At 28.6% G+C, this 23,386-nt stretch overlaps 1 protein-coding gene across 1 annotated transcript in view; it reads right to left on the bottom strand.

Annotated features, from left to right (window-relative positions):
* LOC132938071 (laminin subunit alpha) overlaps window positions 1–18,749 on the bottom strand; it is a 29,019-nt gene extending 10,270 nt beyond the window's left edge. The window contains 27 exon segments of the mRNA XM_061004737.1: window positions 172–296; window positions 439–566; window positions 872–1,100; window positions 1,212–1,693; window positions 1,754–1,918; window positions 1,990–2,110; window positions 2,340–2,739; window positions 3,509–3,665; window positions 3,913–4,070; window positions 4,153–4,789; window positions 4,847–5,053; window positions 5,682–5,813; window positions 5,881–6,030; window positions 6,099–6,355; window positions 6,428–6,586; window positions 6,666–6,830; window positions 6,915–7,049; window positions 7,130–7,402; window positions 7,474–7,611; window positions 7,704–7,976; window positions 8,048–8,257; window positions 8,345–8,558; window positions 8,629–8,799; window positions 9,153–9,261; window positions 9,329–9,456; window positions 11,193–11,339; window positions 18,346–18,749. Of these exon segments, the coding sequence (XP_060860720.1) occupies window positions 172–296; window positions 439–566; window positions 872–1,100; window positions 1,212–1,693; window positions 1,754–1,918; window positions 1,990–2,110; window positions 2,340–2,739; window positions 3,509–3,665; window positions 3,913–4,070; window positions 4,153–4,789; window positions 4,847–5,053; window positions 5,682–5,813; window positions 5,881–6,030; window positions 6,099–6,355; window positions 6,428–6,586; window positions 6,666–6,830; window positions 6,915–7,049; window positions 7,130–7,402; window positions 7,474–7,611; window positions 7,704–7,976; window positions 8,048–8,257; window positions 8,345–8,558; window positions 8,629–8,799; window positions 9,153–9,261; window positions 9,329–9,456; window positions 11,193–11,339; window positions 18,346–18,579 (5,704 nt within the window). The 5' untranslated portion in view covers window positions 18,580–18,749.
* Window positions 18,750–23,386: the final 4,637 nt, after the last annotated feature.

Here is a 23,386-nt window from a genome sequence, read left to right as displayed (position 1 = left end):
ACCATATGACAATATATTTTTTTTTATATATTTGAGGCATTTAGTAAATACATTTTTTGCATTAATATGGCCATGGAGTGGGTGGTGAGGCAACACCAAAATACCCCCCTGGACTTCTCCAACGGTAGTGATTTTGAATAAATAATTTAAACTTTGAAAATAAGTGTATACCTGGTGTTTCAGGACTACCATAAAAACCAGCGTTGCAAGACTCACATCTTGCTCCAAAATAACCAGGTATGCAGTCACAGCTGATTTTATTACCATCTGGGCTGACTTCACAACCTGTTGCAAAACTAATAATAAAATATATATATTATTTATCAATGTAATTTATTTCTTATTTTTTTGTATGTCTTGTGTATTGAGTTATTTATTTTACCTTACAACAATATACAATAATATAATAGAGACCATATAAATTATGCATTGTCTTACTTGTTTGAGGCTATTGGCAGTGGACAAGCACATATAAGACAGTCATAAGGAGTACCAATAGATGCATTTCCATGGTAACCTACGATACATTTTTCACAATGGTCACCTGTGGTACTATGCTTGCAATTCTAAAGCCATAAATACAACAAAAATATCACAGCATTAAATGAATGAACTTATTTAATAACTTAATTGCTTATCTATAGTAATGATTTTATCCCATAAAAAATATAAATAAACAATTTAAAACTTATTAAACTATCTTAGTAAAGCAATATTTATAATTTATATTATAACAGTATCCATATGGGTTATGATTCTCTTGGTGATTTATTTTTGAAATAATAAGATACATGGGATGTATCATGAGATATTTCATATAAATTGAATATTAATTATGATAGTAGGTTTGAAATGTTCTTAATAAGATTACATTGCATATTCCAGTAGCCTTGTCACAAGTATTGGAATGCCCATTACACTGACAAGGGACACAAAAGCCTCCATAAGGGCCGGTTTGTGCTCTATAGAAACCATCGGCACATTCTTCACATGATAATCCAACGTAGTTGGCAGGACACTGACATTGCTCGACAGACAAAGCTATTTCTTTTGATTGGATATATTCTTCTTGTGCAGTTTCTAATGATATACTTGATACCCTGAAAAATGTTATTGTATTGCATTACATATTAAGATGGGTATTTAAGTGATTTAGATTTTTAATGTAGATAGTGTAATAAAAATTAATATGAAAATGTTTGAATATGTACCTAGTTGTCACTGTCGGTTCCCAATAAGTAGCTCGGATGTAAATACCATCCAAGTTCTGTAAAACCTGCATTATTTGTTCTCTAGTGGTCTGTAATCCATTAGCTAGTATGAAATTTTGTTCTATAATTTCAACAAAATTTGAGAACAAGGTATTTGATGCTGGTTGTTCCAACGAAAAATAAAACAAATAAGTATCGTGGCCATATAAAATAACATCGGGACCACCAACAGCACTTCCAAAAAGGTTTGATGTATACTGAATGGAATAGTTTAAAAATCCTCCATATGATTTAATTTGATTTCCCAAGTATTTTTTTGGAGCAAAGAAATATGTAATTTTTTCTTGAAGCTTTCTAGGTGTTAAATCCACTCCAAGTTCATCATCCTCTATTTTCTCTAGCATAAATTCTACATCTTCAATTATAATTGGTTTAGTTGTTACATTGACAATTTTTAACAACCAATTTTCCATATCGTTTATCTAAAACAAATTATAATATATATAATATTTTTAAAAACACAGTATTATTTTTAAAAATACCTCTGTTCTGTAAAGATTGGAGCTTTGACACCGAGTAGTCTTACCAAAGCAGAAACATTTTGAACATCCTTCATCATTCTTTTCTTGTATATTAAATGTCCCTTCTTTGCATAAATCACATGCTTGGCCATAAACATTTGATTTACAAAAACATTCGGAGTTGTTCTTAATAAATAAATAAAATATAAACCAATATAATATACTATAATATTTAAATGTATAAAAGACAAACAAACCTGATTACAAATTTCAGATGTTGTGCCTCTGTAGTCACAATTACACAAATAACAACGAGGGAAAGACCAATGGCCAGAACGGCAATGATCACAAGAACGACCAACAATGTTTTGCTTGCACCTAAATTATAAAATATAAGAATATATAAATCAAACATAATTAATAATTATCATACCTATTATAAATGTTTGAGTTTATAATAGGTATGAGTTTATATAGTTTATAATAAATAATTATAATAACAACCCAGAAGTTGAAATTTGAAAAATTAAAAAATATTATTAACAAAAAACAAATAAATACTTAGAAATAATGTATAGTAAATACTATAAAAAAATTTAGTAATTACTGGCAAGATCCATTGAACAAGTCACATTGACGATTTTTATCTTCCACGCCAAAAAAGTTACAGTTACACTCTTCGCACCCAATTATTGGATCAAAGCCATATGTCATTGGTTCACATTGATCACAGTTTTTTCCAACTACACGTGGTGGACAAATACATTCTCCTGATGAAGTCTCACATGTAGCGACTGATGGACAGTTACATGATTTACAATCCGGAAATCCAAAATATCCAGTCTTGCAAACTTCACATCGTCTACCGATTACATTAGGTTTACACTGGCATTGACCACCATAAGGATCACATACATAGCTTAATGAACCATCAGAGTTACAATTACAAGGTAGTGCTCCACTATTATATGCAGTTGTTAATGAAAATGTGGCTTCTTTACAAAAACCTAAAATAAATTTGATTTATAAGTACACAGAAAAATTAAAATTTGAAGTAAGGAGGAGTACTCTTCATATTTATTACTTAAGTATTAATTAATTTAAAATACATATTATACAGAGTGTAACAGGAATACATAACAGATAAAAAAACTTTAGTTCCAATCAATATTAACATTTTTTTTTTATATATAATTTATAGTCACTTGTGTTACATAAAAATTATTTTTATTTTTTAATACTAAAAATAAAAATTTCAAATTTGTTTTGATTGGATTATAAGAACAATTTTAATGGTAAAATCATTTATCTAAGTCAAGCAGTTTATTTTTTAGAACTTTTTAAAGAATCAGTATTTTTTTGATTAAATCAATTTGAAACGTAATAATTTTTTTAAAATATTATTTTGGGAATTTGCTGACATAGGTATATTTCTTAAATTATTTATTAATCATATAATTTTAACAATTTTTGACGTATGCTTAAGTAGCATAATTTTTTTTTTTTTTTTGCCAGGTCTTGTTACACCTATATAATAATGCAGTACACTGTCTACCCATTTAAAAGTTTAATATCAATTAAAATCTAAAGACCTGTACACGCTATACAAAGATAATAATATGTGTAAGCAAGATTATAAGGACTATAGAAACATCACAACAAATAAAGTCAAAAACACTTAACATTTTTAATAACTGATTGAAATGTGTGTTTTTTTTTTTAAAGAATTTGTACATAATAATTTTAACAAATGTACAAATGTGTTTAAAATATTACCTGTAGTAGAAGTGTTGATATAAAAATGATTGCTTCCACAATTTGCTATGAATAAGCCAGTATAGTCAAACGGTTGTTCCACTGTAATAGAATCACTATATTCCTGAGCTGGGACAACCAAAACATACTCTAACCAAACACTTTTATGATTTGGCTCCTAAAAATTATATGAACATCATGTAATATAATTATTTTAATTTCAATCACTCATAATTTTTTTCAACAAAGTACTTTTTTTTTTGAATTTAAGTATATATTTTTATGTTTTTATTTATTAAATTGTCAACAATATTTGATTTAATAAGTAACCACATAAAACTCATTAATTACCCTTCAAACAACTTTATGAATGTTAGATTATTAACTCACTTATTTTGTAAAATAAATTTGAAACAAATAATTACCTTTAAACTTAGTAAAAAGTTTTCTGTCAGTTGAAAATTTATGTTTCCATTCGCTTGTTTTACTACAGAACGACATCCGGAGTTTGATGGACAATGTTTTATAGGCAAAACTGCTTCGTATGTTTGACCATTATGTATTAATGCATTCATTTCAAAAGCTATATAACATAAAACCAAGTTATTATAAGTATTTTAATATTGTTGTAATGGTAATTTATGTGTTATGTAATAGTAAATTACCTGGAAAATCAGGTTGATAAAATTGAACAATAAAAACATAGGCTCCTGGAGCAGGAACTTTTCCAGCTAAATCTACAATACTGTCTTTGTGATCAAGGATGATCAATGCTGTGGTGTTGTCAAATATATCTTTAGGTGCAGTTGAGGAGAGACGAGCCTCATTACCAGTTTTAAATTCCACTTTTTTTGTGTCAGGAGGAGTAGGGTAGAAGGACTGAATACATTTACCATCTTTCTTTACACATGAAGGATTTGGGTTTATATAGTCTAAAGACCATTTATCTAATGGTAAAGCAACTATTGATTCTATTCCAACTTTTGAATGATCTTTTCCTCCTTTTAGTATTACTTTGGTAACTGGTTTATTTATATCAAATAAAGCCACTTTTCCGGTAGCATCCACTGCGGCTTGCCTGCATAGTGTAGTATGATGACATGCATATAATATTGCTTTACCAGAATTCATCTTTTCATCTACTTCAATTTCAATAACTGCCTTTGTTTGAATAGAAGATGGTGTCATGTAATTAATTAAGATAACATAAGGTCCAGAATTCACAATTGATAATTCTAGTTCTAGTTCTGGTTGTGCTTCACTAATGACTGGTAATTTTGGGACACCTAATATGTCCAATTGCTAAAAAAACAAAAATATTATTATTTTTTCACAGTTTAAGCACATTTTTTTTTTTACTTTTAAATTGTCAACGAAATCAATTGGTTCTTTGCCATCTAAAGTTAATGCAGTTGTGCTTTTGACTTGATCAAATTTAGAAGTACTTGGATAGTCAAAATGTCTGCATAGACCAACTTCAATGTTATCAATAACACAAGGATTCAATACTTTGTCGACCAGTATATCTCCTTCGTAGTACTCAGCAGGCAAAATCACAAAGTAATCCTACAAATATATTATATATTACTCACTTTGAGTCACTTAGTATTTTATTTAACATACAAAAATACAAAAGTATTTTTTTTGTCTACCAATAACTTCATCTGTATATTATGTATTGTGGGAAATATATATATCATTGAAAAAAAATAGTTAAGTAGATTTGCACGAACCTTTTTTTTTTTTTTATAAATAGGTATGATTATGATATTATGTTAAGACACGTAAAATACAAAAAATAGGACTACACCAGTGGTGTTAACCGTCTAGTAAAATACCATTTTTACCGGACGAAATTGGGTAATATAAAATATAAAACAGCAACCTAACCAATTTATAAAATAAAAGAAAAAAATGGTTAATTTTTGTTTGTTATTCAAAAGTAGGTATATCAAAAGGTAATGTGCTTATGTTTGTAGCTTATACACTCACAATAACATTTATTTGCAAACACTTAAAATACAAAATACCTGTTTTCCCAAAATGTTTATAAAAATAAAAGAAGCACAAACGTCGATGATGAATTTGTTAAATTGTGATGAATAACAATTAAAACGGTTTTTAATTTTATGGTCAAATTTTGACCAATGGATAACCAATGTTTGTACCATTAATTATAAGCTCTAAAACTAACCACAAACAAATTCTGTTCGATTTTTATTGTAACGGCCCATCGTCCAGGATTCATTACAAAGGGTGATGGTATATTTCCAGTAGCTCCAGATACTGTGACAAAGGTTGGAGTTTTTGTAGGTTTTAGTTGTACCTTCAAATAAAATTAACTATTAATAAATTGTTAATTTGTAAATAATAAATATATATAATTTATTTACCATGAACTTTTGTTCAATATTGATGTTATTTGGTGTTTCAGGTGTTATAGATATTAAACCCAATATGGTTTCATTATTTAGATTTACATATCTCAATACTATTCGATAAATTGATGGTTTCTCTATATTAAGTTCTTGTACAATTTCACTCTATTTCAAGTTAATTAAAAACAATTACAAAAAAACTAATATTTACAAAGACCAATTAAATTATTTACCTGAAGTTGAGAGAAAACAGCATAACCTTTCCAAGAATAATCTGGAAAGAATTTTTCATCAAACCCATATCTGACTGGAGTATATGCTGGGGTTCTACCATCTTCAGCTTCATACAAAAGTTGATGTAAAGTTGGGAAATAATGTGCTTGCATTGGTTCAGTACAAGCTCTTCCGACAATTCTAGGTTGACACAAACATTGTCCACTATTCTTATCACATTTTTCATTTATTGAACCACCAACATTACAACCACATTCTAAACAAACATTTTTGGTTTTAATTTATATCCAATTTTTAAATGCCACAATACTAAAACAATGAAAAATACCTGTACATCCAAATAAACTATTTTCATTTAAACTATAAAATCCTTCGGAACATTCATCACATCTTCTAGAAGTAGCAGATGGTTTGCAAACACATTGACCAGATTTTGGATTGCAAACACCTACACCACTAAGTACACCAGGCATGAAACAATCACACTCTGAAATAAAATATTAGATACTTTATATTACAACTGCATATATATTATACTTCTATAATATATAATTATTTAATTATGCCTTGACATCCGTCTGGATTTGTGGGTTGTAAGTTCCAAAACAGTTCTCGACACTCATCGCATATTCTACCATTGACTCTGGGCTTACATTGGCATAATTCACCCAGTGGCAATGATCCACATCCAACAAACGTTGACAGAACACCAGCAGGATTACAATTACACTCTGTAAAAACATATATTACAAAAATAAATATTTCTAGTTAAAAAATGTATTAGGTGTGGCTTGTACAAACTATTAACATTTTACCTTCGCATATTGGGAAATTGTATAAGCCTTCCTTACATTTATCACACCTAGTTCCCATAAAATTTGGTTTACACTTGCATTTACCATCATTATCACACGATACTCCTATCGATCCTTGACTATCACAATCACAGACTGAAATAATATGTAGAGTTAGACATTCTAATTGAAATCGAAAGTTATATAATTTGAATTTATGATATTATCGCGTTTACATTTGCATTCAGGATATTGATAGTATCCTGGACTACATTGTTCACATGTCCTGCCAGCAAAACTAGGCAAACAAGGACATTTTCCTGAGGCATCGCAAATGGACGTTGCACTTCCTCGTTCTGAACAACCACACGGCTTACAGTCTGGATATCCGTTATAGCTGTGTAAGCACTTGTCACATCTAGGACCAGCATATCCCTCTTTACACATACACTGCCCGTTAGTTTTATTGCACACTTCTGGTAATGAGCCAATCAAATCACAATTGCAATCTGTAAAAAACAATACGAATAATATGATAATGTTATAATTATAGTATATTATATCGTGTAAAAATAATTACAAGAGCACGTGGGAAATCCATAATAACCGTGGTTACATTGATCACATGAAAGATTTCCGTAGCTGCTGTGACACAAACACTGACCAGTCTTTTGGTCGCATATCGAATTTCTTGACCCGATTTCGTTGCACTCGCAAGCTGTGTAAATGACCAAACGAGAACAATTTTTTATCATACATTTTTTAAAATTAATTTTCTCGTATTTACGTGTAGGTATTATATATATTTACATTTGCATTCCGGGAAGTTATAAAAGCCATCGGCACATTGATAGCAAAATTTCCCACCGAAATTTTGTTTGCAGGGACATTGACCGCCTGTATTTTCGCATTGTCTTCCTCTTGTTCCATCCAAGAAGCATTCGCAAGGCTTGCAATCCGGATATCCGTAATAACCCTCACTACATCGGTCACAATCTGGGGCAGCATAAGCGGCCTTACATTCACACTTACCGAAACCTTCCGAACAATTTCCGGTCGAATAGAAGTGGTCACAATTGCAAGCTAAAAATTAAAGAGTATCGTAGGAATTAAAAATTAAGTAAAATTAACCATAATAATTATAAACAACTTACGTTGACACACGTCCGTTTCATTCAACAACTTTCCAACGGGTCTGTAAAAGCCGAAAACGCATTTATCACAGTTAATACCTGTTGTATGATCTCGGCAATTTTGACACACGCCACCTCCTTCGTATTTCCCGTGAATATCAATCGACAGATGTGACGTGTCTGTTGCGTTGTCGTAAACACAACTCTCAGAATGACCAAAACAATTGCACGCTGACATGAAATTAATCAGTTGATGGTTATTATGCGTTATTTATAAACTTTTAAGTTGTCTCAAATTTGTATAATGTTTTGTCTTACGTTCACACTCGAACAATTTATCGTATTTAGACTGACTCCATGCTTTCTGTTCAAAACCTGGACAGCATCTTTCGCAATTGTGGCCACAGGTGTTATGTTGACAACGACATATGAGCTTATACGAATCTGTGGGATCAGTTATGTCACAGAGATCTGCGTGACCATTGCAACGACATCTACCACCAATACTCACGTCTTTTATCGAGTAAAAGTACTATAAACAAGATAAACACTCGCAAATGAATTAAACAAATAAAAAATTAATCGTAAAATTGTTTACTTACTCGTCTAGTGGTTGTGGGGTCTTGTCTGGCCACAGACATGAGATGACCAAGAAGATTTTTTACTCTAAGTAATCTAAATCGTACGTTAGTAGCTCTGGTAAACTCTTGTAATGCGTAAGAATTAAAAAAGTTGTTTGCTGAAGGTCTATTAGACAAAAGTTTCACAAATATCTGTAAACAGGTAATTCGTAGGTATAAAACAGGTAATAAAATCGATATGTCATTCTCTCAAAAATATTATTCTCTATTTGTTTTTTAATGGGTAACTTTAATTTAAGATTACATAAAAACATAGAAAAAATAATTCTGCGTTTTGTCTATGTTGCGCATAGGCCAGAGAGAGAAAACAAATAGTGCGCTGACATCCTCTTAATAATTATAATTTTCACCCATCTTTCCAATATACCAAAAGTTTCTTAGTAGGTACCTATATTTGTGTTAGAATCAGCAATTTGATTTCAATTAATTGCATTTTTAAATTAAGTATAGCCGTATATAGGTTAGGTTACATTATGAATACTTACTTCACCATTTTCTAACGGCACAATTTTTGAAACCGATGTGTCACAAATAACCGAATCATCGGACGAAATGGGTTTAATGCTTTCCTTTCCAAAATATGATTCACAGTCTCTAAAAATATAGATACTTATAAATATTCAATTTCTATAATAACCACCAAACTATTATAGGTACTTACGCAACAGTATCAGCAAAATATTGCCACGGAAGGTATGTTTGTCCGTGATCTGCTGATCTTTCAAGTACCCAAACACCCGGCCTAGGTGAGTTACCCATTTTAACAACAACATAAGCGACATGAAATTCCTAAAAAATTATTTTAAATATGTAGTATAAAACTACAATAATTATAATACACATATATTTTAATTTTTCAATATATTTACAAATTAAAATTACTTGGATGTTTGTCAAATACATAATTAAATCGTAACAATATAATATTATACTTTAATATTTTATATACACTTAATAAAATTAATATAATATAGTGTCGTATAAAAATTATTTTCAAATTTGTTTATTCGTATTTGAATATTGGATATTATTATAATAATACACATTATCCGTAGGTATAAATGTTTGATTATAAATTACACGTAATCAGGAGTGCATTAGGTACCCACATATTATATTTAAATGTATTTATAAACATAAATATTAATTATAATATATTAGTTTACAGTAGCAGTTGCAGTTAATATTAAATTCTTTAAATCCAATTTAATTAGAAATAACAACAAATATTATCACTCTGTATATAATCTCAATTTGTATATTGTAATCCATTATTTAGTTCATTAATACAATGGTATTTTGTAGTTGTTGTTCAATGAGCTTAAATAGTTGGCATTCATAAAAATATTATCTATTTGCTAGTATATTAATCGTCCGGCGGAAGTGATTTTGATAATAAAAAAAAGCATATCATGAATGCTAGATATAAAACAAAATTTTGTTGTAATATAAATATTTTTTATTTCATTATAAACTCATACATCAAGCATACAGCTGCAATACAGCATTATCATTAAGAATTAGCTTATGGAATTGTAAATTTGTTTTACTGCGATTCTTATTTTATATTGGAAAATATTCATTAAGTAGTCGGTGTTATATTATTAATACATTATCAAATACTTGAACTATTATAAGTCTAATGCATAAGGAAATTATTGTCGTGGTGCTCCAAAAAAATAATATTCAAACTGAACGAAATCAACTTATCGGACATGTAGGTCGTACTTATCTGGTTCCTGGGATATTGAACCGCACGAGCGTGGCAAGTGTGATAACCACGGACGACCTTTTATGCTTGCACATAGTATTAGTATACCTGGACATTCGATTAATAGCCTTTAAATTTTGCTCTCGGGCAAATTAAAAAATGTTCACGACCTTGTTTTTTAATTTTAGTACAACGGCATAACTTTATCTACCTACTTCCTAAGAAATCGTTATATAAAAGTTCGAAATGTCAAAAACTATGCATATTTTACGGCCTTGTTCATCAAAATATATAACAATATATGTATAGGCAACACTGAGTTAATAACTATAATAATAATCACTTGTAAATTATTATGTCTGAACGAAATAATAAGAAACACACATTGATAATTTAATATTTTCTAACAGTGCCGTATAGCTAGACATTTTTTTTTTTTGAGTGAGGGCACTTTATTTTGTTCTCTATTTTTTGTATAGAACTAGAATACTTTTCACCTGTTACTTTATGACAACATTGTTCATAAAAAAATTTCGGGTCACGGCACTGATTTCTAATACCTAATTCTAAATTAATAGAATATATTTTTCTGAATTTTTTAGTTTAGACTCATTACTTCTTAGCTTTGTTTTATTTTTCGTGCAATCATATAGAATTGTACTTTATTTAATAGATAATGGTTTTATTTGTATCAATCAATAATAGGTACATATTTTGTGAAAAAGTATAACTCAACATGAAGTTGCTATTAGACATACGTTAACATTAAAATAAATAAATAACTATTTATTTGTTCACTTATTTATAAACATACCTGGCCTAAATCGATTGTTAAATTAATCTCGTTATACTTCATTCCTCTGGATAAAGGTGGACTCTGCCACCATGTTTCTTGTCCATCGACTGCATATTCTGGCGGATGAGATTTGTCTGGACGACTATCGTCACAATGATCGCATACCTAGAACGTCAATGTTTATAAAAACAAAAAATAAAATAAATTATTAACCTTAAAAATAAACAAATTGTCCCAGTCAAAAGCTCAAACTTTATAAGGATACATGATTTGTTTGATAAAAACTTAAAGAATTAATACAGGTATTATATAATGAAAAATATTTTTGACTAAAATGATATTATTAAGCATAGGTTTTAATCTTTTAGTTTTTAAACTACCTATATTATATAATTTAAAAATTACATTACTACAATATCATAAATAGGTAGGTATATATTGGGTATAACAGGTAGGCATCACATTTAATTTATTTTATTTTTTTAATTAGTAAAATCCACCTATTGATTTTGTCTGAAACATAAAAATAACCCTACGTAACTTTAAAACTCAGATGTATATTTTATAAATGTATGCACTTAGAAAATAAAATACGGTTACAAAGACTAAATGCTAAGAGAAAAAAAATTTTTTTTGTTTATAAACTTTTTTTTTCACGTTATTTCTCCGGGAGAAGTTAATAGTATACTAATATTAAAATATAATTGTTAATTTAAACTCGTGTCAAACATTACAATTTGTATTTATAATTTAAACTGCATCCGTTTGCTTGACACGAAACGCAAATCCGACATGTTAAAATATTTACTACCCAAAAATGTGTTTTATTAAAATTAAACATTATTCTGAAGTTGATGATTCTTAACCTTTCTTTATAATACATGTACCTAAATAATGTTATCAAAACTAATGCAAATATATTTTTCTCAAACCTAAACATGTTTAGTATCTACTTAGGTACCTACTCTAGATGTTTAATATATTCAATTTATTTATTTTTCGATAGGTATGTATATAATATAACCTGATGTGTATAATACCTTTGGAACTATTTTAAGATATTTATTTGAATTTAATATGTTCTAACGAGAGCAATGTTTTTTATTAATTTAGTGTTATAGTCACGTAAATTGATTTTCAACAAAGTAAATACGTTTTTGAAATATTTGACATGATGATGATGATCATCATTATTATTGTCATCAGTACCTATATTTTAAATACAATTTTATTTTTTAGGTAATTTTAATAGGTACTTTTAATATTTATCCATCAAACATTTACCGACGATCAACAGAAGCAATTGATAAAACAACTATACCTAGAAAGGTTAGTTTAGGTTTTATAAAATGTTTTACGATTAATGATTAAGCAATAATAATTAACAAGTAAAATATATGCCTATCAACGCCCTTGGGATGCAACTAAAAAATCAAACTTAAACATAAATCAAACTTTCCAAACAATTGCACCCTTCCATTTACTGCCATTTTCACAAATATAACGCTTTACGCTTCCAAACGATTTTAATTTGAAAAAAATTGATGATGAAGCACCAATACTACACACGTGCTCTCATATTAGGTGACTTCAAAATAATGATATTTCCATACCTAATGATCTTCTATCTAACACTGCCTGGAAATCTTCGACTAAGATTTCAAATGAAGTGGTGTTGTGACCTGTTGTTAATCTAATTATATATTCAAAACAGAAATTAACTTAAAAGTGTAATATTATATTTATTGACATGCTCACCATCCAAAAAAAATATCAGAAAAAAACAAGTTTACTGCCGTAGTAAATGGTGGCTCATTAAGAAACTCTTTCATGTCTGTATCATACTATTATCTCGTTAAATTATGATGCATTTCATTATGTAGATTATTTCAAAATAAAATAAAATTAATAAAATTGTATTAAAAAAATCAAATATCCCGATATGTAATTAAAACACGAATAAATCAAAAGTAATTGTGTTTTTTTTATATTAAAATAAATCGTAGTTTATTAAAATAAACTCTAGGTACATATTCATACCCTGATTATGCGCTTGAGGATACCTTCATAGAGACAAAGTTATCTGTTCAAAATACAAATATTAATCTTTTTGGAAAAAATTAAATATAAATGGATTTACATTTACAGTTTATACTGTATCATATAGAATACATTTTATCAACAGTGATATTATTTAGATAAAGGCAATTTATGTTTGACTTGACATAACAAGAAAATTTATATTTTCCATTAAAAAAATAAAAATATATATATTTGCATATGAATAATTAGTATGGTACATGAATATAAGTAATTATAAGCATAAATCCACGGATAGGTATATTATAAACAAACGTTCATGACTATTAATTTAAAAATGATGTAATTTCCTAATTGAGTTAGTATCGATTGTATTTGAATAAATAAAGTAAATAATAAAAAGTTAAGCCTTATATCTTAATGAGTGTTTCAAAAACATTATAAAAAGAACATGACAAACTATTACCTATTCTACATAACTAACTATAGATAATAACTTTTATTATTTTCATATCACAGGATATTTTGTAAAATATCGATTATTAATCAAATTGAATTTACTATTATGTAGGTACCTAAATACCTAAATACTATTAACTATATCAACAAATGCCTATATCATTGCAAGTATATATATATATTTTTTTCTTGGTTTCATACATTTCATAAACTTACATTATTAAGTTCAGTTGTAAATTAAAGTTGTATTAAATAGTAATCAGTAATCATTACATTTGAGTAAAATTGTATCTAGGTAAAACCTACCTAACTATATGCCAATTCATATTTTTTTTTAATCATTACGAACATGCAAAAGTTGAGCACATCGCGTGCATGAAATTAACCGTAATGTAAAAATAATTGTATACAGAGCAATGTCAAAGAGGTGTTGAAATAAAAAAAAAGCCTATTCAAAAATGTTGAGGTCGAAACATCTCTCATGATGAGTGATGACATGTATAATACTACGTCCGTATTGGTATTGTCGTTGTAATGTGTATGAAATCTATAACTGTTTCAGGTGACAGTATCAACAATACGCAATATAATACGCGTTCTATTGTTCTGAGTTGTGAATATAATTAAGAGTTAAAATCCTTTGCCTTTCGAATTTTAATACATATTCAACTGTAAATTATTTAAATTTTAATAAGTCGGGTTACACGGTTTCAGGTTCTTCTTCCGGTGTAAATGCATCATATCGAGTTTGATCATCAACTATACAGAAAGCCTTTTTAATTGAATCAAGTTTGATATAGTAGAACTACGTTAATTTGTAATACAATGCATTGGAATATTGTTTACCTCCCACTCACTACCCCATGACCCCAAGTGAAATGTTTAACTTTCACCGGGTAAATAATTTTATGAGATGAAAGTAAAAGTTTACGAAAATGTAAGGTGAACCGCAGCAAAGTATAAACAAAACTTCATTAGGCATAAATTTGTTCAACCATATAAAAGACATGCGTAAAATTGCACATTTATCCTTAATTATGTGATTTAGATAGCAATTGTTATTTCTATAATATTATATTATTACAGTATTTACTCCGAGTTTTCTTAGTTATAACTTATAAATTATAAGTTATAATCAATACTAAATAATTATCGTAGAACCTACACAAATTAACTTTTTGTTAACTAATTTTATTTATATGCGTTATTATTGAAATTGTTTATGAAATTATGGTTATAAGAGTATAATAGTATATTTTTTATAGGGTAATTATTTTTGTAAATATCGGTTTTAAACACAGGTTATAGCTTAATATAATATTAGTATATACATCAGGGGTGATTAGTCGATAGTCACATGTTTAAATAAAAAGGGTATTAAAATGTTCTTATTTTCATGGCAAAGTTAGAAAGACTATACAATTATGTTTCACGATAATTAATGACTGTATGGCTATAATTTCACATTATTAATAATTAGTATAGATAGTTTTAAAATATTTTTTTTTGGTCACGCTATTGGACTAAAAATGTAGGTACATTTACTGACGATTAAGACCCTAAAATACACTTTCAGTAATGTTGTAAAACTGTACTTATGCACGTTCTGTAAACAAACTTGGTAACTTTACGTTTATACTGTTTAAACCACTAGGTGATGAACTACACTATAGGGAATCCAGGGATTATAATTAAATAATTGTACAATTGTTTGTATCTTTAACAGTTAATAGAATAATGTTTATTTATAATTATTCATAGTGTCTATGATTTCGGTTTTCAAATAAAATACAAAACTAAACTATAAATAAAAAAAGCGGGTAAGTGGATGTCGCTCTGCTGTACAGTAAGTTACAAGTGGGTCAACGTATAATGGATTTTATTAAACTTGAATTCAATGACATAATGTCATTGTATAAGAAAAACGATTCTGAGCGGAGACAGTTTGTCAGTCTGGATATTTTATATTGTTATTATTTATTATAGCCTGTAAGTTGAATTAATATTTTAATATTATTATTTTTTATTCGTTTCTATGGTGATAAACAAAGCGTTATAAATTCAATATCCCGTTTTTAACTCTTTTTCGTAATTTGTCGTTGGTTTTTCCCGTGGCATTAAATAACTATTGAGAAAATCGAAAAATTACCTCTCTAAAGTACCATCCTGATCCAATTTTCTAAAAGTTAAGATACTATATGTTGAAATCGAAGCACTTTTTCTTTTAAACATTTTGTATACAGGATAAAAAAATTAATAAATAAATAAACCCCATTGTAAAACCACTAGCTTCCTCGCTCCGCTCAGAATCTTATAGAATTTCATCAAATTTTAAAACACGTTGGTAAATAAATAAATAGTGTTTCCTTTTTTTGTGTAGGGTAACCAATATAATTTTTTAACTTAATAAAAAACAAATCGATGTTTTTAATTCTAAAAAATATTAATTTACATATTTGAATTAAAATTAACAATCATGTATCTATTATTAATATAATTATCAACTTGAATTAATAACAGAATACAAAGTAAAAATTTAAAATTAGGTTTTAAAAAATATGGCATAACAATTTTAAATTTCAATGTATACAGTCTGATTTTTCACAGTGCTAGAATTTAACTTGGATAAGAATTTTAAATAATTAAAAAAATGTTCGTCTCAAGATCAACTATTAGGAATGATGATATAAAATTTAAAAATATAGTTATAATTTAGTTTAAAAATTGTACAGGTTTTATGGAATTAAAAGTTTAAAGATAAGGCCAACAATATTTTTAATTCGTTATTCGTTAAACATCTGAATAATTTATCTACATAAGTATAAAATTATTTATGATAATTGAAACCATTAAAATAGAAATTACAGGACAATACCCAAAAGGTGTATAACATGTATTTGTTGGAGTTTGGAAAACTTGACATTTTGAGAGTGAATAATTAATTTGATTAACAGAGAAGTAACAGACTGTTCAAAGTTTTTAACTAGAATTGGGTTTAAGTTACTTTTATCGCATAATGCTGGAGACTCGTACTTATCTTATGAATAATTGTTTTAATAGTCGTAAGATTTTCAATTCAGATTATACATTATTTAAAAATTAGCTTATTAGGGCATTTGTACTAATAATTAAGGACTAATATAATATTATGTATAATATACTTTACGACTAGTGCCGATTTTATAAAGATAGGACTAGGTATTTGAGAGAATAACTGAAACGAAAATGTATTGTATATTTATTTGAGATCAATCTATTTCTACACAGAGCATTTGTGGAGTTAAGTTGTCAGTTATATTATTATAGTATATAGAAAAATATACGATATACATATATATGAAGAGAATGTTGACGATTTATTGACGAATTTTATTTACGATTTAGGTGAGTGTGCTAAATATATTATAACTTTAAAACATGAATTCATGATGTAGGTATACGTTGATTGATAAGTTAGATGTTAGAACCGAATTCGAAAACCACCGCCATTGAATATAAAAAGCTTTATATTATAATATGTTATTATATACCAGTTGGGGACTAGAAATCCATCAAACAAATTTAGATCTTGAAATTCGCCAAGATAATTATCACTCTAAGGATAAAATAATTTTCAAGACCTATATTTGCACAAATGCACTTTTGATCAACATTACCATTTGATGTAAGAAGAATTATTTTATGATTTGATGCATCGGAACTATGCCAAGACGAACTGATTTTAGAGCCGGAACCCTCTGAAAATATTGAAACTAGGACTCAGTAACTCACCAAAGCTCTAATTTAAATGTTTTATACACCAAAACCGATAATTCGAGAGTACTATAAAGGCATTGTCCCATCTTATTGGGTTTACCATTTTGATTAGTTAATCTTTTGTATACCTATAAATTATAATAGAATGGACTAAAATCGATATTATCCAACAAAAACATTAAATTTTAATTTTGATGTGAACCGTAACAGTATTTCTTAATTTTTAAGAAATAATAATAATAAATATTTTTATAGGAACTGTTCTGAAATCGTAAAAATCATAAGGATGCCAGTCTTCGTGGCACGAGTATATGAAAAAATAATATTAATGGTCCTGATATAATATAGTATAAGTAGGAAATCAGGGAAATCAGAACGGTATTTATTGACGACATTTGACTTGAAACGCGATCAAAAATCAAGATGCTAGGTATAATGTACAATTCATATGCAGTGCAACAGTGATGCAGACTATGTAGACTAGAGTTTGTGAATTTTACGAAAGAAAAAAATGATATATTCTTAAAAAAATTGTTTCATATTTGAGGACAGATAAATTCAAAAATAATGTCACGTTTGGGTTTTCGTCCAAGGTACTATAATAATTTAATATCGATCGTTGGAATAACCAGCTCCACGCGATATTTTTTAAACGTGGCGATTTTTTCTGAGATTTCCTTTTAAAATTTTTTCTGTTAATTTAAGTCACCCAATTTCTTGATTACCCCTCCCCCCAAATGCACGTCCAAGTATGCCACTGTATAGGCATATTATATTAGACGACGGGGCGGTCTCCTGACGATCGAAATCGGGAAAATTATGTATATAGACGACGCGGTACATCTTCTTTCCCTTGCACCGGTTCTCGCAACGTCATATTATTATATTTACTTCCACCGTCTCATCATCAGCTTACCTGTCCCTGTATGACGAGGTTGCCCTCGTAGTCGACGTTGCGCTCCGAGTTGGCTCCGACCAGCTTGCAGTAGAGTTCGGGGCCCTGCAGGCCCTGGCCACAAGTCGCGGTGGCGGTGATCCGGCGGCCCTCGGCCAAGTTGAAGTACGGCGGCGTCAGCACCTCCGGCCAAACCGGGCGGGCTAGCTGCAGCGCCACTAGGGCCCATAAAACGCCGGCGGCGATCGCATGCATCGCCGTGCTGTGCGTGGCGACGGACTGTGCGGTACGTGACGGACGTGACTCGGATAGACGTATTACGTGAACGGACGTGTACTGCGGCCGTATAACATAGTATTATTATTTAATATTGCGCGCGGTGATGCTGCACCGACCGGTACGACGGTGATGATAATAATAATCCGGCACTCATCCCTCGTGCGTGCTCCCGATCATTGGAACACATGTCATGGCATGACCGCCGCCGACGGCCAGTGGTCCCTAAACTCGGCGGCCGCTCCCCCCCCCCCCATCCCCCCAACTCCCCCTCCCGCCCCATAATCATCATCCTCTTCATCCTCGACCACAACTTCTACAGGCATACTTTATCTCGTTATTGTTCATATAACTATATTATAGTATAGTGTAAAGGTTATGAATATACATAATACGCAAAATAGGAACATATTTCCGTTTCCGAGATTTTCGATAAATCTTTTTCGCCGTAGACTATTTAACTGGTTTACTACTGTGCAAAAGGAAATCGATATATATATATATATTATGTATGTCATGAGTAGGTATATTTTATACGTTTCCGTAGTAGGAGCTAATCATGTAAAACAAAAACACGTGTGCGGCAAATTCAACTTGGTTTCTCAGTGTAAGGTTCACCCTCCAGATGCGACTATTTGAGAAACACTTGTCCCAAAATACGTCCACTGTAGATTATATTTTACAAACATTTGGTCTCCATATGATCTTCTGAAAAAAAAACTTATTTTGACTATAATATAGTGAACAGTAAAATCGTCTAATAATCGTTTAAAGAATATTTTAGTTTTACATACGGTCTACGACCGTATTTCAATAAATTCGAAAAATAAATACATTTTATAACGTATAACGACACGGCTTTTCCAATAAACTGATCTATAATATAATATAATATGATACGTATAACCAATACTGTTTGGTTGATATAACTAATTAGGATAAAAATAACGGACAGGCAATTCAATTTCGATCATACAACAGTATTTTGATAATATTATTGTGGAATACCCTGAATCAATTGTTATAATTTGTTACTCCTTTCACTTTTGAGCCACTGAATGAGGGTAGTTATTGTGGTCCATTCTACGTGTTTACAGCTGATCGATATTTCAAGGCTAGATAGTGCCTGAAAGAGTAAACTGGTCACTATAGTATAATATTTATTATGGATTTGCGAAATACTGGTTCCCGAGCAGTATATTGTGTTCCATTCATCTGCAGTCCCTTTCGCGATGCTTTTAACCTTTCTTCCTACCACCACCAAGATAATATGGCCTCTATACGGAATAATATTATTATTATTATTATTATTATTATTATTTGTTAGGACCAGATGTTGGAGCGGTGTTCCAAGTGTATTGAAAACAGTTGTCACGTGTTGGAATCCAGTAGCCCAGTATTATATAATGTTTTATACTTCGTCCAAAAATATAAGCCTAAAAATACTCAAGATATATATGCACAATCACAAGGGTTACTCTCAATCTGTTTAATCTTATGAGACTCCGTTTTTTTACAAAGGATTATTATAACATATATTTATAGTTAACAATATATGTATATTAAAACAGTTCCAATCATTTAAAATTAAAATATTGTAATATTGTTTAAACATTTATACTTACAAATACAACTTAAACAACAAATATACTTTGTTGACAAATACAAACAAGTACCTATGTATCGTTTTGATTTTTCACAAGTAATGTGAAAATTGAATGAATAAATGTATTATTATTATTACTAAAATTTATGTAATATTCATAAATAAGTAGAAGTATACGGTACGTATTTTTTTAACACAATTATATAAATATCTAGTTAGGATAAACTATAATAAATTATAAAAGAAAGTGGAAAAGTGGTCAGTGGATGTCGCTCTGCTGTACAGTAGGTTACAAGTGGGTCACTGCATCATGGTGGTATTAGACTTGAATTCAATGGTATAATATCATAGTACTCGTATACGAAAAACGATTCTGAGCGAAGACGGTTTGTCAGTGTGGATATTTTATATTATGTTTAAACTTATTGTTATTACTTATTAGTTATTATTAATACTGTAGCCAGTAAGTTGAATTAATATTATAAATTACAAAAAAATAACTAAAATCGTTATTCTTGGTCAATTAATAAGTAATTTTGTCCAAAATTTAACATAAAATAACTATAAAAAAAACTGAGTTTTTATATTTTTGAGATTTTTTGGTTACAGAATAACCTACTTTCGTGGAACTTTGTTTTAAAATTTCAATTCTCAGCTATAAAAGTTGAACATTTTATAAACTTTTAACTACAAAATCATTTTAAAATTTAAAAATGTCATCAAATTTAAAATTTGATAAATGTTGCCAAAATCGAACTTTGTGGCTATGCATTTTTAATATTTTTCAACTACTATTTTAAAAATATATCAGGAGCTTTGTATTACATTTCCACGCTTTTTGACACTACAAATAAAATTGTGTTGACATTTATAGAAAAAAAAACTAAAAAAATTGAAATTTGAATTGTCCGTAAACAGCTCAAAAAAAGTCAAAATATTTTGAACATTTTATCAAGTATAGGAATTAATAAAATAAACATACGATATAAATTTCAAATGTCTACGGTCTAACGAATTCGTTTTTGATACTATTGAGAAATCGAGTGAATATTATCTAATGTTGTAAAATTTTAAACGTTCATAAATATTTGATTTGACTGTCTTATTGACATTTTTTTTTCGAGGAAGATAGATAACCTTATAAGGAATCTTGTATTACATTTTAAAATCTTTGATTCAAAAAGAAAAATTTTTATGAATTTCCTAATCAAAATAATTTGCAAATTTTCGTGATTTTTACGTATTTTATGAAGATTTGAATTTGAAATGCTTATAAAAAAAAATTGTGACCATTGATGTTTAATATTTTTTAAATGTCGTAATAACAATATATTAGAAGCCTTGTATTAATTTTTCAAGCTCTTTTACCCACTAATTAAAATTTTAATGACATTTAGAGAAAAAAAAAATGGAAACTGAAAATGTCCGTAAACAGTTCAAAACAAATCAAAATATTTTGAAAATTGTATCGTGTTTAGAAAACGCTAATATAAACAACCAGTGAACATTTCATGTGTCTACGGTACCTAATTTGTTTTAAAGGATAATGCGTTTTACCAAACATATTCATAATATCTGATAATAGTCAAATTTAATATGTTCAAATCAACATTAATAAAATGGAAACCTCATTTAAAAAATACGCGTGAATAATACCATATTAAACGAAATATAAAAGATGTTGGGATTGTGTAAGAAATAAAATAAAAATATTATTTCTAAATAATATCTTATAGTGATAAAGATTTAATTTAACTACATATAGGTAGGTACCGCTGTTTAACTAATTAATTGGTAATTTAAAGTTATAGTAGGAACCCAGGTCTGCCACCTGTACCAATTTATTATATTATTGTAGATACGTAGTTAATAAACCTAGAAATTAAACTTTTCTTTAATTTATAATATTGTAAAATATAGGTATTAATTACATTTTATATTTTTTATAAATGTTTTGTTAACATTTCAAAATATAGGATATCCATAATATGATCTATTTCTTATTTATATTGAATAAATAGTTGCACAGTATGTTTTTCATAGTTTAACTTTAATATAATTCTGCGTTTTTTTTTTTATAATAGGTTAGGTTAGATAGGTAGGTACACAACTATTTGTTTAAATGTTATATCATATTTTATACCTGTTGTTTTTACAAGTGTTTTATTTTGCATTCCATAGTTTTAAACATTATTGTACATAAAATAATAATTTAGAATATAAGTTTGGGAATTACATTAATTTATGAGTATTACCATTTACCACATTGAAGTTTTTATTATCGAAGAAAACTTATCAAGAAATATACAGGAAATATGTTATCAACGATTCGAGAACAAAACGAGACGTCGCGTCGTGTGTGGTTACTGGTTTTACAAGGGATCAAACTAATGATTCGTAGTTATTGCCGATAATGACGAAACGAGAAGGCTGATTGAATATAATATAATATTATGACTTTTTTAATTATTTATTTTTTATTGCATATTACTTTATGACATAGAGGCTTAGTCTTATTTTGTCAATCAAACATAACCTAACTATACATTTTGACATACATTTAACCTTTTTGGTATCTTTAAATTTTCATGATTCCTAGATATCACTCAAATAAAAAAAAATTAACACACTTTGGAATAGGTAGATATTCATTTTCTTAGTTTGACGAAAATAATAATAAAATATTAACAATGAAAAACGACCATAAAACGCGGCTAGATATCGGAAAACTAAAAAATCAAATGTTTCTACTCTCAATTTTTGACTGAATTGTGCTAACTGCTCTATGTTGCTATTATAGTGGTTAACAAAAAATAAACAGTTTTCCAAATTATCAATATAAATTCTGTATTTTATGAATAAAATAAAATGATGAAGCATTTATGTTTGGTGAGAAAAAAATTACTTATTTAAGATTATAAAATAAATATAATATGTACAATTATTGCAGATTGATACCTACAGAAAACAAAACATACATTTTTAACTTTGCGAAACCAAAATAATTAAGTTTAGGTATTGTGTACCTAACTATTAACTATTATCATTTATCCTACTTCATTATTATAGCTATTAACTATTCAATAAAGTAATTGTTAAGTATACAATATCTAATAAATATGTAATAAAACTTTATTTTAATACAATTATTGCCATTGAATTATGCATTATTGTGATGAT

The sequence above is a fragment of the Metopolophium dirhodum genome, chromosome 2 (assembly GCF_019925205.1).
Source record: "Metopolophium dirhodum isolate CAU chromosome 2, ASM1992520v1, whole genome shotgun sequence".
Lineage (NCBI taxonomy): Eukaryota > Metazoa > Arthropoda > Insecta > Hemiptera > Aphididae > Metopolophium > Metopolophium dirhodum.
The sequence above is the reverse complement of the archived record's forward strand: the minus strand, read 5'-3'. Positions and strand labels throughout refer to the sequence as shown.